Source organism: Colobus angolensis, unplaced genomic scaffold (assembly GCF_000951035.1).
Source record: "Colobus angolensis palliatus isolate OR3802 unplaced genomic scaffold, Cang.pa_1.0 Scaffold184, whole genome shotgun sequence".
NCBI lineage: Eukaryota > Metazoa > Chordata > Mammalia > Primates > Cercopithecidae > Colobus > Colobus angolensis.
This window is the reverse complement of record NW_012114977.1, coordinates 1,255,489-1,269,682: the sequence shown is the minus strand read 5'-3', so window position 1 is coordinate 1,269,682 and position 14,194 is coordinate 1,255,489. Positions and strand designations below refer to the sequence as shown.

Below are 14,194 nucleotides of genomic sequence, written 5' to 3'. Positions count from 1 at the left end.
TACTCACAGCTTATTTATTTATTTTTTACATTATATGATTAAAGGGAGGAAGATGAGTGCTCATTCATTTTTAATAGACAACACTTTGATTATTAATAGTGATGGGCATTTGTGAGGAGACCCCAGACTTGGCCAGCCTGTGAATACTAGCCTGGTTACAATAAACTGAAAAAATATATCTATTTGAACTAATATGTATTATCCATATAATGTATGAGTATGTATTAGAAACATGGCCAAATGTAGATAATCCATAAATGATAGCTACTGTTATTGTTGCTCTTATTCTTACTATTGCCCATCATATGATGATTGTTAGTCTATACCTGCTTTCCCAGGCCCTCAGTTTGCCAAAACCTTGATTTCCCAATTTTTTGGAGGCATCCCCACTTAGGTGGCGTCTCGGAACATCCCTGGGAGGCTGCTCTACCCAAGCCCTCTGCCTCTAGCGCCCTCTATTGGACACAGCTGTACTATGCTGGAGGCTGTCAACCCTCAGAGCTGTAACACTGTACTTAAAGGGGTGGAGGGCATGGTGGCAGAATTGTCACCTGGACTCCATAAAGGATGCTGCCTTATGCCCAGAGTCTTGCAAATATCTTTATTAATACAGCTCCTCCATCTTTTGGCCCTAACCCCCTCATTCCCTAGAGGCTCAGGCCACAGGCCCTGCATGTAAGTGGGGGACTGTATGCCATGCTCCCTGTAGGGAGTGGGACAGTGGCACCCCAGAGATGACCATCTCCTAATCCTGGAAGCTGTGAGTATGTTGCCTTACATGGTAAAAGGGACTTTGCAGACATGATTAAGGATCTTGAGATGGGGAGGTGATCTTGGAATATCTATCTGGGTGGGCCCAGGGTCATCCCATGAGTCCTTAGAATGAAAGAGGGAGGCAGAAGGCTCAGAGTCAGAGGGCGAGTTGAACACACATTGCTACGAGCTTTGAAGGTAAATGTGGCCAGGAGCCAAGAAATGCAGGAGGCCTCTGGAAGCTGGAAAAGGCAAGGAAACAACCTTCCCGCAGAATCTCCAGAAGGAATACAGCCCTGCCGACACCTTCATTTTAACCCAGTATGACGTATTTTGGACTTCTGACCTCCAGAACTGCAATATACTAAATACATGCTGTTTCAAAGCCACCAGTTTGTAGTAATTTGTTATAGCAGCAAACTATAGGAATGAATACACTCTGCTGATGACTTTGTTTCTGCTTCCTGTTTCTCTCTCTAGGTTTACATTTTAAAACTCTTTCCATCTAGGCCGGGCGCTGTGGCTCACGTCTGTAATCCTAGCACTTTGAGCGGCCAAGGCAGGAGGATCACTTGAGATCAGGAGTTCGAGACCACCCTGGCCAACCTGGTGAAACCCTGTCTGTACTAAAAATACAAAAATTTGCTGAGCGTGTTGGCACACACCTGTAATCCCAGCTACTCAGGAGGCTGAGGTTAGAGGATTGCTTGAACCTAGGTGGTGGAGGTGGTAGTGAGCCAAGTTCATGCCACTGCACTCCAGCCTGGGTTACAGAGCAACTCTGTCTCAAAAAAAAAAAAAAAAAAAAAATTAAAAAACCCTGTCCTTTTTTTTAGCGTTAAATCGAAAGTTCCCTAGTTAATTCCCACAATTAGGAGGGGCCCACCAGTTCCACAACAGGAAACCTCTGCGCTGGCTGCTCTTGCTCATAAATTGTATTTGCTTTTTCATAAATTGTTTATGTTCTTTGAGCCACCCGTGGTTTAATGTCAGAATAATATAGATCAATAGAGCCTCTGAAGATCCCCCAAGGAGCGGCACTTTCTCCCGTAATTAGCCGTCCAGTCGTTCATGCAAGAAATACTTATTGGATGCTACCGTGTACCAGGCACTGAGCCAGTAATGTGATGTGAAGACACAGTGCGCAATCTAAGTCTTTACTGAGGCAGTAGATGTTGGGGTTTTATGGCTTGAGAACAACATGCATTGTTTCTTTTCAGGAAGCTAACTCTGGTACATGGAGCCTCTTTGACTAAGTAGCAAGGAAGGCAAACTGCACGCTGGTTCCATCTTGGCTTCCAATTTGTATTCAGACTCAGGCAAGAGTTAAAGAGTTCGATGATAGGTAAGTACAGATGCAAAGCAGTGCAGTCCAGTGCCTCTTTGCTTAGGATAATATCCTCCCCTCTCTTTATCCTCTCCAGCCCTGCCTTCCTGCCTTTGACGCAGGGAGCTAAGGGTCTGAATGAACCCTGTTGGAGGTTGCAATTAAATCTTTGTGGACAAAGGGCACACACACGCACACATACACAGCATCCTCAGATAACAGGAGGCAATAAATCTATCAGCACATCCACGTTCAGAGAACAGTGTCCCTGCTGTCTTGCTAACAGCTGCCAGTACCTCACTGAGCGCCTCACACCAAGATGGGCTCCAAGGTAAGATTTTTCTCTCTCCAGACAAATTTAATCTTTCCTTGTGATTCATGTCTCTCGCAGAGGATTTTGACTGTTAAGTAAAGTTTACTCTTGATTTGTTGGCAAATTCCTGGGTTGGTTTGTTTTTGTTTTGGGATTTTGGTGTGTGTGTTTCTCTCTCTTTGTAGTACTTCCTTCATTCGCTATGTCTTTTAGTTTTCTCTGGCTTGTCTTTTATTCTTATCCATACATATCTTAAGTCCATTTGTATTCAGAAATACCTCATTTATACAGAGAAATGAAGGATCTTAAGTAATTGCATGCATTTACTGGTTAAAACTTAACTGAGAGTTTGGTTCACTTAGGACCTTCGTCGCATTAATCTGTAGTAGTGAGAAGGTTCTTCCAGCCCTGGGCTTAGAACAGAGTAGCTCAGTGCTTGGGATACTCCCAACATCTGAGGCTGACTATTGAACTCCAGTGATAACCATTTAAAATTATTGACTTCCTTAATTATGAAAGTAGCTCATTATTGAATATTTAGAAATACACAGATGACTGAAGTCATTGATTATAAATAACTGGCATTTGAGTATCTTTCCACTCTCTCAAAAACGTGCCCATATATTTATTTTTAGACATTAGAGATCAAGCTGAAACTACAGTTTAATTCCCTTTTTTACTTAACATTATAGTAATAGTATTTTCTATGTCACTAAAATTATTTGAAAATATAATTTTTAAGAGCTGCTTAATAATCCACCATTAACATGTTTGACTTTTCTTCGGTAATAAAAATCGTTCTGCAATGGGTCATTTTGAGTATAAGTCTTTGGCTACATCTCTGATCTCTCTGATCTTTTTTTTTAGGATGGCTTCCTTAGAGTTACTAAGTCAAAGAGTATACAATTTTTAGGGCCCGATAGATTTCATGATGGTAATCTATTTTAAAATTTAAATGACTGGTATTGTTGATACCACAGCAGAAGCCACATCAAAGAAAACGAAATTCTTCCCAGAAATTCTTTTTACTTGAAGTTTGACAAGGTACTGTGACTTAATGCTGACTAATGATATGAAATCCTAAATAGAAAACTAATCAGGAAAGTCAGCATTTTACTTTCACAGATGAAGGCATCTTTCTGAGCAGGGGTTTGTGCTCAAACAAAAGCGTGAGAGTGCTTCTAGAACCACAGAGCAAGGGAAAATGGTAGAGGATAAGCGTGCAAATTGAAAAGCCTGGGGTTTCATCCCAGTTTGACACTAATTGTGCAACCCCAAACAAGTCTCCTAACCTCCAGAGGCTCAGGTTTCTTGTCTATGAGATGAAGGTTGGTCTACACCAGTGTTTCTCAGGGGGCAGCCCAAGTGACACTGTGCCACGTGAAGTATTTTGGGGTAACACCTAAAACATAGACCATATTTTTTTTTTTTTGCTTGCCACATAAAATTACTTTTTGAAACATGATATCAATATCTATGTTGGTTTTAAAATTTTTTTGAGAGATAGGGGTCTTGCTATGCTGTCCAGGCTGGACTCAAACTCCTGGGCTCAAGATATCCTCCCACCTCAGCCTCCCAAGTAACAGCGACTTCAGACACATGCCACCATACCTGGCAGTATCTCAGTATTTTAAAAGGTGGATTTAGAGGAAAAGATGAAGTAAATGATAGTACAGGTAGTCCTCAGATATGACATAAACCATCAATGTGATAGGCAAATAAACGTCGGATGTTTGAAAAACACAGGGTTAAGTGATCTGTAGAGCATCTATTTTTTTCTGGATTTATATCTAGGCATTAATTTCCCTTGAATTTAATGGCTGGATATAAATCCAGACATAAATAGCTAGTAAGCAATGCTTACTTGGAAGGCATTCTGGGAACCAGGTGGAGTTACTGAGTTGTGCAAGAAGTGAACAGTGACACAGACGTGGAGATGTTTCCAAACATCGTACTACTTGCAACCCTTTGCACTTTTCATTTTAATAGTGAGTTTCATTCATCCGGGCAGCCTCCCTCCCCTCTTCTGTAAAGGCTGCAGGAGACCTGTAGCTGTCACAGGACCTTCTCTAAGAGCCTGCAGGGGAAAACTGCCCCAGCCCGGCCCTCGCCATGCTCCGGACTGTTCTGGTCGCTCCCCAGCGGTTGCTGAAGGAGGGGAGAGCATCCCGGCAGCTGGTACTGGTGGTGGTATTCGTCGCTCTGCTCCTGGACAACATGCTGCTTACTGTGGTGGGTACGTTTGGGGGTCTTTGTGCTGAGGGTTAATTTGCTTTGGGCCCCAGCAGGCAGCGTACACCCTGCTAGAGTTCAACAGCGAATGCATCTGAGAATTTTCCTTTTTATGCTCAAAAACACACAGAGGTTGTTGGGTATGGGAGAAAAAAAAACCCTACAGAAAATGGAGTCTGAAACTTGTCAAACATAGCTAAAAGACTCAGGAGGTTCAAAAAGAAGGAGGTCCAGAGAGGGTCTGACTGGAGAAGAGGATGGCCTGGAGCCAGAGCTGGCTGTGCTTTTCTTCCTCCCCAGACTGTCTTCCCAAGATGCTCATGACTCCAAGTGCCTCTGGGCCAGTGAGGATCTTCTCACAGTGGTGCCTTTCTGGCCTCTGCTCTATAAAAACAGCATATTTTATTTGGATATCCAATTTCTTATCAAGACCTTACCTTCCATGTGGTTCTTTCCTTTGGAATCCTGCTTTTTTTAGTTGATACTCTCCTGATCATTATATTAAGTTACACCCATGTACAAATGGGTACTAAAAGGTTTCTCCTCTTGGGTAAAATATATGTTTTTAAATAAGGATCTTTCTGAGACAAGTTGTTAATCCAATACAATCACTTCTCATCATTCATAGTTCTGTAGTTACAGTTATATTCTGTAAAGTCACTGCAAACACTGAATTAGTGAATACTGAATCATTGCTCCCAGGGGAAACACACACACACACACACACACACACACACACACTCAATTATAATTTTAAATCTTAAACATCATGGTAAATCCTATTTCCTTTGTAAAAGAGAAAAACAAGTTCAAAAGTGTTAAGTGACTTGCCCAAGGCCTCTCCACTAACAGGTGCCAGAGTTGGGATTCAAGCCCAAGCCCTGTCCAGGGGTCCCAGAGCTGAGGCTCCTCTGACCAGCCTGCCCTGCCTCCTCCTATCCCCTCCTCTGGCCAGGTCTGTGTGAGAGCTGGACATGTCTGTGAAATGTTATGGTAGCTCAGTGCGTGTTGGTTTGGAGGGTTCCATGTCAATCTAAGTGAGTAGGAGAGTTAGCCAATGTGGAAACCATGAAGAATGAGAACTAATTATATAAGGTCAGAATTTAGCTACTTTAGCTAACAGGATAACTTGAGTAGGCACAGTCTTTTAGTAGATTTTAAACCATGCCACTCCAGACACCAGCCTTGGGCATAAGGCTGAACTTCGTCATAGTGCCCCTGAACCCTGCAGTGGCAAGATGACATTTGCCCTTAGTTCCCATCACCTGTCTTCCTTGACTTTCAGTAGAATTGACATCTGTCCTTAGCCCCTTGGCTTTCAGTGGTAAGATGACATCTGTCCTTAGCCCCCATAACCTGTCCTCTGACTTTCAGTACCAATTGTGCCCACCTTCCTATATGACATGGAGTTCAAAGAAGTCAACTCTTCTCTGCACCTCGGCCATGCCGGAAGTTCCCCACATGCACTCGCCTCTCCTGCCTTTTCCACCGTCTTCTCCTTCTTCGACAACAACACCATGGCTGTTGAAGAAAGCGTGCCCAGTGGCATAGCATGGACGAATGACACCGCCAGCACCGTCCCACCTCCAGCCACTGAAGCCGTCTCAGCTCCTAAAAACAACTGCTTGCAAGGCACAGAATTCTTGGAGGAAGAGAATACCCGGGTTGGGGTTCTGTTTGCTTCAAAGGCTGTGATGCAACTTCTGGTCAACCCTTTCGTGGGCCCTCTCACCAACAGGTATCTCGCTGGGTGTAGGGCCCTGCAGGGTACACAGGAGTAGAGGACTAGAAAAGTATAGAAAGGGGGTTGGAAGGGAAAAAGAAGAAATACTCACTTGTCTGGTTCACCAGGGGAGTCAGCTATTTGGAAAGCTCGTTATGCAAAGAATAGCATGTTACTGATGAAATGTCATGGGATCAGATTTTCTTAGTGATATATTGAGTATTGAGTACCGAGAAGAGAACCATGAACAGCAGTGTGCTGTGATGTTGTATCAGTGACCTGGAGCGTGGCTTCAATGGGAAAAGGGTATGAACGGGACAGTCGTGTTGTAATCTAGAGCACGGGCTTCCCAGGAGTTGTATTTAGGATTATTCTGATATTTTTAAGAGATATACACTGTACCTAGGCTATCCTTTCTGGAAATGAGAATTTTGGCCCTAATATATGGTCATATTTGCATGTTTGTTTATTTGCTCGTACTCATCCACTGTTTCATCTCCACGCTACATTCAGAGGCATGTTTTACCATACACCCAAATAGCTGCATTTCTGCTCCCACTTACATTTAAAAATGTAGTCCAAGTATATGAGTGCCTGTTGGAATTGCATCTTTTTTTTCCAATTCCCTTTTAGGATTGGATATCATATCCCCATGTTTGCTGGCTTTATTATCATGTTTCTCTCCACAGTTAGTAAGTAATTTGCTTCCTCTTTTCTTCCCTTCACTGATTACCTTTGATTTTATCGAGTGAGTGTGGTGTAGATAGCAGGATAGCCTAGAAAGTAATTAGGCATCTGACTAAGCAGACTGGGATATTGATTTAAATGCTCTGCTCTTTTTGGTATGCGGACTATAACAGTAGTGACAATTCAATCTAGTTGGAATTGGTCTATTCTGCTATACAAGAGCAGATATTTTATTCCCTTCAGCTGGACATAATGAAAGCTGTTTGAATATGTATGCTATGGTGTCTGTGTGTGTGTGTGTGTGTGTGTGTGTGTGTGTGTATGTGTTAGGTATGTATCAGTAATCCCTTGAGCAAGTTTAATACAAACTTTCCATCTACAAGGAGCAGTGATATTATTTCAATATGCCATGGTAAAGGACAACTAACAAAAAAATGGAAATTGGACACTAACATCTGGAAAATTCCAAAAAGCCTACTCCTTTTCAGTTAAGGACTTTAAAGGTTAAGCTTAGAAAAGTAAATTTTCTAAAGAAATAAGAAAGATAAAGACAAATAGTGTATCCAGGATCAGCTAAATGTTTCTAATAAAATGGAGATGGAATAAACACAGTACATGAGAAAAGCAAGTCTGGAAATTGATGCTGAGAAGTAAAGGAAGAAGGAATGAAAAGGGGTTAGCGTTTGCAGGTTAAGGCAGCCTGTGGATCCAGCCTTGGCTCCCGATGGCCCTGCTGATCCTCTGCTCTCCAACCACATACCTCCTTCTCCCTCAAGTTTTTCTTATTGGCTTTCCATTTCTTATCTACTTTCTCTCTTCCTCTTCCTCAACTTCTCTTCTTTCCCAGCACAGGACTTGATTCCTATCAACCCAATATTTAACAAGAATTTGTTGCATTCTGGGCTGGAAGGCTGCAAAGTGCAAGAACTTGAGGTGTGAGGTTCTCTCTGAGAACTGCGTCTTGTTTGTGAAATTTTAGCGGACTTGAAGAAAATGCAGAAATTCAAGTTAGCACTGTTCATGGGACTTCTAGAAGCTCAGCCTATGCTAGGCAGCAAATTTAAAAATAAGATGCCCTATTTCATCAAATGAGGCTTAAGATTTATTCCATACAATTTTATGCAGTGCATGTATAAAGCCCAGAGGACCATAGTCACATAAAGAATGAAAAGACATGATTCCAGGTATCAGAAGTGTGTGATGGTTGCCTGGGGAGACATGAGACACACACTGAGAAGTAAGACAATGTGATGTGCTGGTGGATCTGAGACGTTTTAGCAGGCTATCCTTGCCTGATTCTCTGCCAAGAACTCATGTTTTAAAAGTTTTACTTTTAAAGTAAACTATATATGTTAAAAATTATTATTTAACTTATACCAAACTGTATATGTTAAATAATTATTATTTCCATAGGATAGCTGCGTGACTATATGGAGTTGGCCTAATTCTAACCAAAAGAAAATAGTTTTGATGTTTAGGGTATCCTTGTAGTATTGTCCAATGTTTCAAAAAAATACTTAAAAGAGAATGTTGATGCCCATTACTACCCTTAACCTCTCCATCCGTCAACTAGGAGCCATGCCTAACGTAATCAAGAGTGAAATGGTGGCCCATGTAAAGGGTCCAAAGTGAAAAAAAAAAACTGCTTTGGTCTTCCTAAGTAGAATGACCAACTCTCCTGGTTTGCCTGGAATTGAGGGGTGTCTTAGTCCATTTAGCATTGCTATAAAGGAATACCTGAGGCTGGGTCATTTATATTAAAAAGAGGTCTGTGGGCTCATGGTTCTGCAGGCTCTACAAGAAGGATGACGCCGGCCGGGCGCAGTGGCTCAAGCCTGTAATCCCAGCACTTTGGGAGGCCGAGACGGGCGGATCATGAGGTCAGGAGATCGAGACCATCCTGGCTAACACGGTGAAACCCCGTCTCTAAAAAAAAATACAAAAAAACTAGCCTGGTGAGGTGGTGGGTGCCTGTAGTCCCAGCTACTCGGGAGGCTGAGGCAGGAGAATGGCGTGAACCCGGGAGGCAGAGCTTGCAGTGAGCTGAGATCTGGTCACTGCACTCCAGCCTGGGCGACAGAGCAAGACTCCGTCTCAAAAAAAAAAAAAAAGAAAAGAAAAGAAGCGAAGCATGGCACCAGCATCTGCTTCTGGTGTGGGCCTCGGGAAGCTTTCACTCATGGTGGAAGGTGAAGGGGAGCTGGCTGTGCAGAGATGAGAGAGAAAGCAAAAGACAGGAGAGGGAGGTGCCTGCCTTTTTTAAACCACCATCTCTTGAGAGAACTGTAGAGTGAGAACTCACTCACCACCTAATGAAGGACATTAAACTATTCATGAGGGATCCGCCCCCATAACTCAAACATCTTCCCACTGGGCCCCATCTCCAACACTGGGGATCAAAGTTCAACATGAGATTTGGTGAGGACAAACAACCCATATCCACACTATAGCGAGGGGCTTCCCAGGATGTCAGACTTTCTGTTTTTGTGGGGGTATTTTGAGTTTCAGTTTTAAAAACAAGGAAGTTCTGGGCAGACCAAGATGAGTGGGCCACTCTGTTCTCAAAGGACATTGGAAGGGTACACAGAAAAGATTGGAGATAACAAAGCCCGAGAAAAGATGCTGGTGGTCAGGAAAGGAGAGACCAAGAATGTACATCTTTGGGAAACAAGGAGAAGTTCAGTGTGATCATGTCTGTCGGGAAGTAATGGGAGAAGATTACAAACACAACCAAAGACATCTGTAATGAATGGGCAAAGGGATTACAATTCTTCTGATTCAGACACTTTGAGGAGATTATTCTTACTCTAGGAGACATTATTCTGGAATTGGAGGTGAGACATGTCTGGACTTAACTACCCTGACCAGCAGCACCCTCTGATTTAGTGTTGGTAACATATTCCTGTTGGTTCTCAGTTTCATGGATGTTCATCCTCAACAGACTGACCCTCTTCAAGGGCAATAACTAGACGTTATTTTTATTTTGCATTTGCTACAGAGTCTAGGAGAGCTGCGTATTCAGTATAATTTAATAAATGCTGATTTTGTCTGGTTAAAAGATCATTCAAAATAAGATACAAAGAAGGATCTGATTGTATCACAATATATTATTTTCTACCCAATTCCTATAATCATCGAAGCACATCTTTACTGTCACTGTACTCCAGATGACCCTGTAGGACCCAGCAATGGTAAAGACCAGATCTGGGTGTTGCACGTGGAGGATCCAGGAGTATGGTCTAAGAACCAGTTTCCAGCCCAGGACACTGAGCTTCATGGACATCCCTCATTTCAGTGGACAGAATGTTGGGTTCTTGGCAAGAGATGTAGAGACTCAGCCTTCCATCTGCTGTGTGGTGACTTGGTTTATACTTCTGTGGTTTCTCAGTTTTCTTGCATTTAAAAAGTGGTTCTGATGGAGGAGTAGGAGATTGAAAAGACAACTCAAAAAACAGGGAACAGTCATCATGCTTTATTAAAAACATATGCGTCATGACTGATATCTGCAGTATCATGGGCATGTTCTCTGGCAGCTAGGGAAGCAAAGGCAATTTGCTAATGCAGTTATCTTGCTATTCTCTTTGCCTAGTGTTTTCTTTCTCTGGGACCTATACTCTACTCTTTGTGGCCCGAACCCTTCAAGGCATTGGATCTTCATTTTCATCTGTTGCAGGTAACACTGGCAACTTCATCATGCACACACACATGCACGCATGCACACACACACACACACACACACACATCTCTTACTACCTCAGATCCTATATTTATATGGAGAAATTAAGGAAAATATCATCTGGATAGGTAGAAATTGTGATTCAGAAATAAGGGAATTGGGCTGGGCACAGTGGTCATACCTGTAACCCCTGCACTTTGGAAGGCCAAGGCAGGAGGATAGCTTGATTCTAGGAGTTTGAGACCAACCTGTGCAACCTGGGCAACATAGTGAGAGCCCTACCTCTATTAAAAAAGAGAGAATAAGTTAGCCAGGCATGGTGGTGTGCACCTGTGGTCCCACTTACTTGGGAGGCTAAAGTGGGAGGATGGCTTGAACCTGGGTGGTCAAGGCTGCAGTGAACCATGATTGTGCCTCTGCACTTCAGCCTGGGTGGCAGAGCTAGACCCTTACTCAAAAAAAAAAAAGGAATTATAGAATTTCTGACAGGGTCCATAGATCCCTGAGCCTGACGTAACTTCCTCTGCTAATATTCAGATGCAGCTAGCTCAGGTCAGAGCAAGCCTCCAGTAAAACCATGAAGAAGGGCAGGCTTTTATTTAATGCCACTCAATGGTCCTTTGTCTGTCCCCCTCTTAGTACTTTATAGGAATAATCATGTTAATACTATGGGTAATATCAGCGTAGCTTTCACTGTACTGGTGAATACAATATCTAATGCAATCCTATGAAGTTGGTATTTTATGCCATTTTACCCATGGCTATGAAGGCCTGAGAGTCCAGCTGCCGTACAGCACTAGCCCACACTCTCTTCCAGGTCCCCAGTGCTTTTCTGCTCTTCCCTGGGCATCCCTGTTAAATAGAATGGTCTCTGTGTGCCTAAGTTTTCCTTTCCCTGACCTGCTCTGTAATCCCTTGTTTAGGGAAACGTGCTGAGAAACAAGAAAATGCTATGAAACATGGTATAATCAGACAATGGATTTTCTGTGTTATCCTTCCCAGAGGCCTTGCGCTTTCAACAATATTCTGAACAGGAGTGGACAATGTGGGGGCCTGGGGGACTAGGGAGGGCAGTACTTGGAAAATACTATGGGTTAAGTTTTGTAAAACCCCTCAAACCGAAACTCTAGCTAAGATTGTCACTGAAGAGCTAACAGGGTGGGACCAAGGGCTCTGAGAGGTGGACAGAAGCCCCTGGGGGCCAGCTGCATCTGTCACTCTCTGCGCAGGTCTTGGGATGCTGGCCAGTGTCTACACCGATGACCATGAGAGAGGACGAGCCATGGGAATTGCTCTGGGGGGCCTGGCCCTGGGGTTGCTGGGTAAGTGGTACCAGCTGGAGCTCTGGGTTCGGGAGGGTGGGATTCCAGGAAGCAAGTGTTCCCGAGGTATGGAAGATGAGTATTTTCCTTCCCTCGTTGGCCTCATCCTATTTCAACTCCTTCAGAAATATCACTGAGAAAATGTAAAATTCCCTTCTCCTTAAGAAGCTGGGAAACACATAAGGGTCAGGGAAAGGTCTGGAAGCCCAGCCTGTTGGAGGCAGTGAGCCTCCCCGCATTAGAGGCCACTGCCTTGCCTACGTACCCATGCACACACCACCAGAGCATGGCTGTTGCCAGATGCTCTGCTAAATCCGTTACAGGCATAATCTCTTTTATTCCTCACCACCAGGAATAAAAGGAGGATTGATTTTCCCCGTTATAGAGATGAAAATAAGGATGGCAAAATAGCCATCCAAGATCACACAGCAGGGAAACGCCGGAGCCAGGATACAGACTCCAATTTTCTGGGCTTGGAAACCCAAGCTCCAAATGATAAAATTACCCTTTCTTTGAGGCTCATCCCTCATACTACTTTACTGACAACTTACATACTTTCACTTATTACATGCCAAGCACAGTGCCAGTACTGTAGGGTGGGAAGCCCCAGGCATAGTTCCTGCCTTCTAGGAGCTCACAAGTGCGTCGAAAAGAAAACACCTGAAATTTCTTCCTCGGCCTACGCCCCACCCTCTAGCCCCATGGGAAGCAGAGGAAACAGAATCCCTGTTATTTGTTAGTATCCATCAAACCAAATGCCCAATTCTAAAACCTGTGCATCTTGAAGTCCTTTATCATGTCCCAAGTGAACTCCCAAATGAACAAGCTTGTTAGATCCTCAACAGCCACTCCTGGCTCCTTGTCACTTCTGGGTTAGAATTTGGCAGCAGCCCCCCTCTTGTGTACTCCCTCCTACCACCACGATGCTGCCTGAAGAAACTTCCTGAGCCCAGAGTAGGTGGTGTTTCTCCCCTAATGTTTCTCCATAGGCTGCAAGGCCAAGTAGATGACTCATCTGTGTATACAAGGTTCCTGCATATGCAAGACTTTACTTTTCTCCTCTCAAATATTCATCCTCTGCTAACACCCACTTTCTCCTTTCTTTCTCCAACTACACACTCTTTTCTGACACCTCTGTGTTCTTCACACAAGCTTCTTCCCCTCCAGATGCTCTGCACCTGGCAAAGCCCTCGTGGCTGCCTGGACTTCCTGAGACATCGACTGTGCTTTCATTGTATGCAACATTTTCTGTCAAACTTTCACCATGCTTTCATTATTTGGGTCCCTCCCTACACACACACACCCACACACACCCCCACACACATACATTTCCTCCACTAGAAAGTGGGCTTGTTGGGGACAGGGATCATGTCTCCATCTGAATTCCCAGAGCCTCAGGTGGAGCTTGGCCCCTAGCAGCCCTTCTGCAAGTGCTCACGGGGTAAATGTGGACAATTCTCACTGGATAGGACTCACCCTCACCTCTGGAATCTGTGTGTGCTTTGCCTCTCCAGTGGGAGCTCCCTTTGGAAGTGTAATGTATGAGTTTGTTGGGAAGTCTGCACCTTTCCTCATCCTGGCCTTCCTGGCACTACTGGATGGAGGTAAGTCACCATCAGAGCCTCCAGCAGGAGACAGCCCAGGTCAGGTTGGAAATGTGTTATGTTGTGATGTCAGTCTTGACTAAGAATGGGTGGTGTGGACATGTTTTGATGAATCAAGGACTGCCCCATTGTAGAAAAGAGAGAAGAAACTCAGGGAGTTAAATTTGTACATAATAGGGTGGTAGCACTACAGCTGCTATTGGAACCCCCACCTAATCAGTAGACACTCTGAACTGTCTTGCCTTCTTTCTTTCTTAGCACTCCAGCTTTGCATCCTACAGCCTTCCAAAGTCTCTCCTGAGGTAAGCAGACACAAAGCTCCATTGCTAACAGATATACAGGATGGCTGAATGCAGAAACCCAGGCATGCCTGTCAAGTCATCAGAAGAAAAGTAAAGAGGAATAGAGTCAGGGAAAGTGAGAACTGTGTTTGGATTCTAGGATAGGGCTACATTTCAGGTAGTGTGGGGGATAGTGAAGTATTTGGCTTGATGTTGGACAAAGATGGTTGAAAAGCCTTGTGAAGAATCAAAGAAGCCATACAGAATATAAATATA

The 14,194-nt window shown here is 43.8% G+C and overlaps 1 protein-coding gene across 4 annotated transcripts in view; it reads left to right on the top strand.

The window, feature by feature from the left end:
* The first annotated feature begins 2,267 nt into the window (after nt 1-2,267).
* The window catches only part of SLC18A1 (solute carrier family 18 (vesicular monoamine transporter), member 1), a 35,807-nt gene continuing 23,880 nt past the window's right edge, over nt 2,268-14,194 (top strand). For 3 of the 4 annotated variants that reach the window (XM_011939792.1, XM_011939793.1, XM_011939791.1), the window contains exons 1-9: nt 2,268-2,411; nt 3,519-3,721; nt 4,383-4,629; nt 6,000-6,363; nt 6,982-7,040; nt 10,625-10,708; nt 11,941-12,033; nt 13,548-13,637; nt 13,896-13,939. In XM_011939792.1, the coding sequence (XP_011795182.1) occupies nt 4,506-4,629; nt 6,000-6,363; nt 6,982-7,040; nt 10,625-10,708; nt 11,941-12,033; nt 13,548-13,637; nt 13,896-13,939 (858 nt within the window). In that variant the 5' untranslated portion in view covers nt 2,268-2,411; nt 3,519-3,721; nt 4,383-4,505. The remainder of the gene's footprint in view (nt 2,412-3,518; nt 3,722-4,382; nt 4,630-5,999; nt 6,364-6,981; nt 7,041-10,624; nt 10,709-11,940; nt 12,034-13,547; nt 13,638-13,895; nt 13,940-14,194) is intronic. The other variant, XM_011939790.1, reaches the window with a different exon arrangement.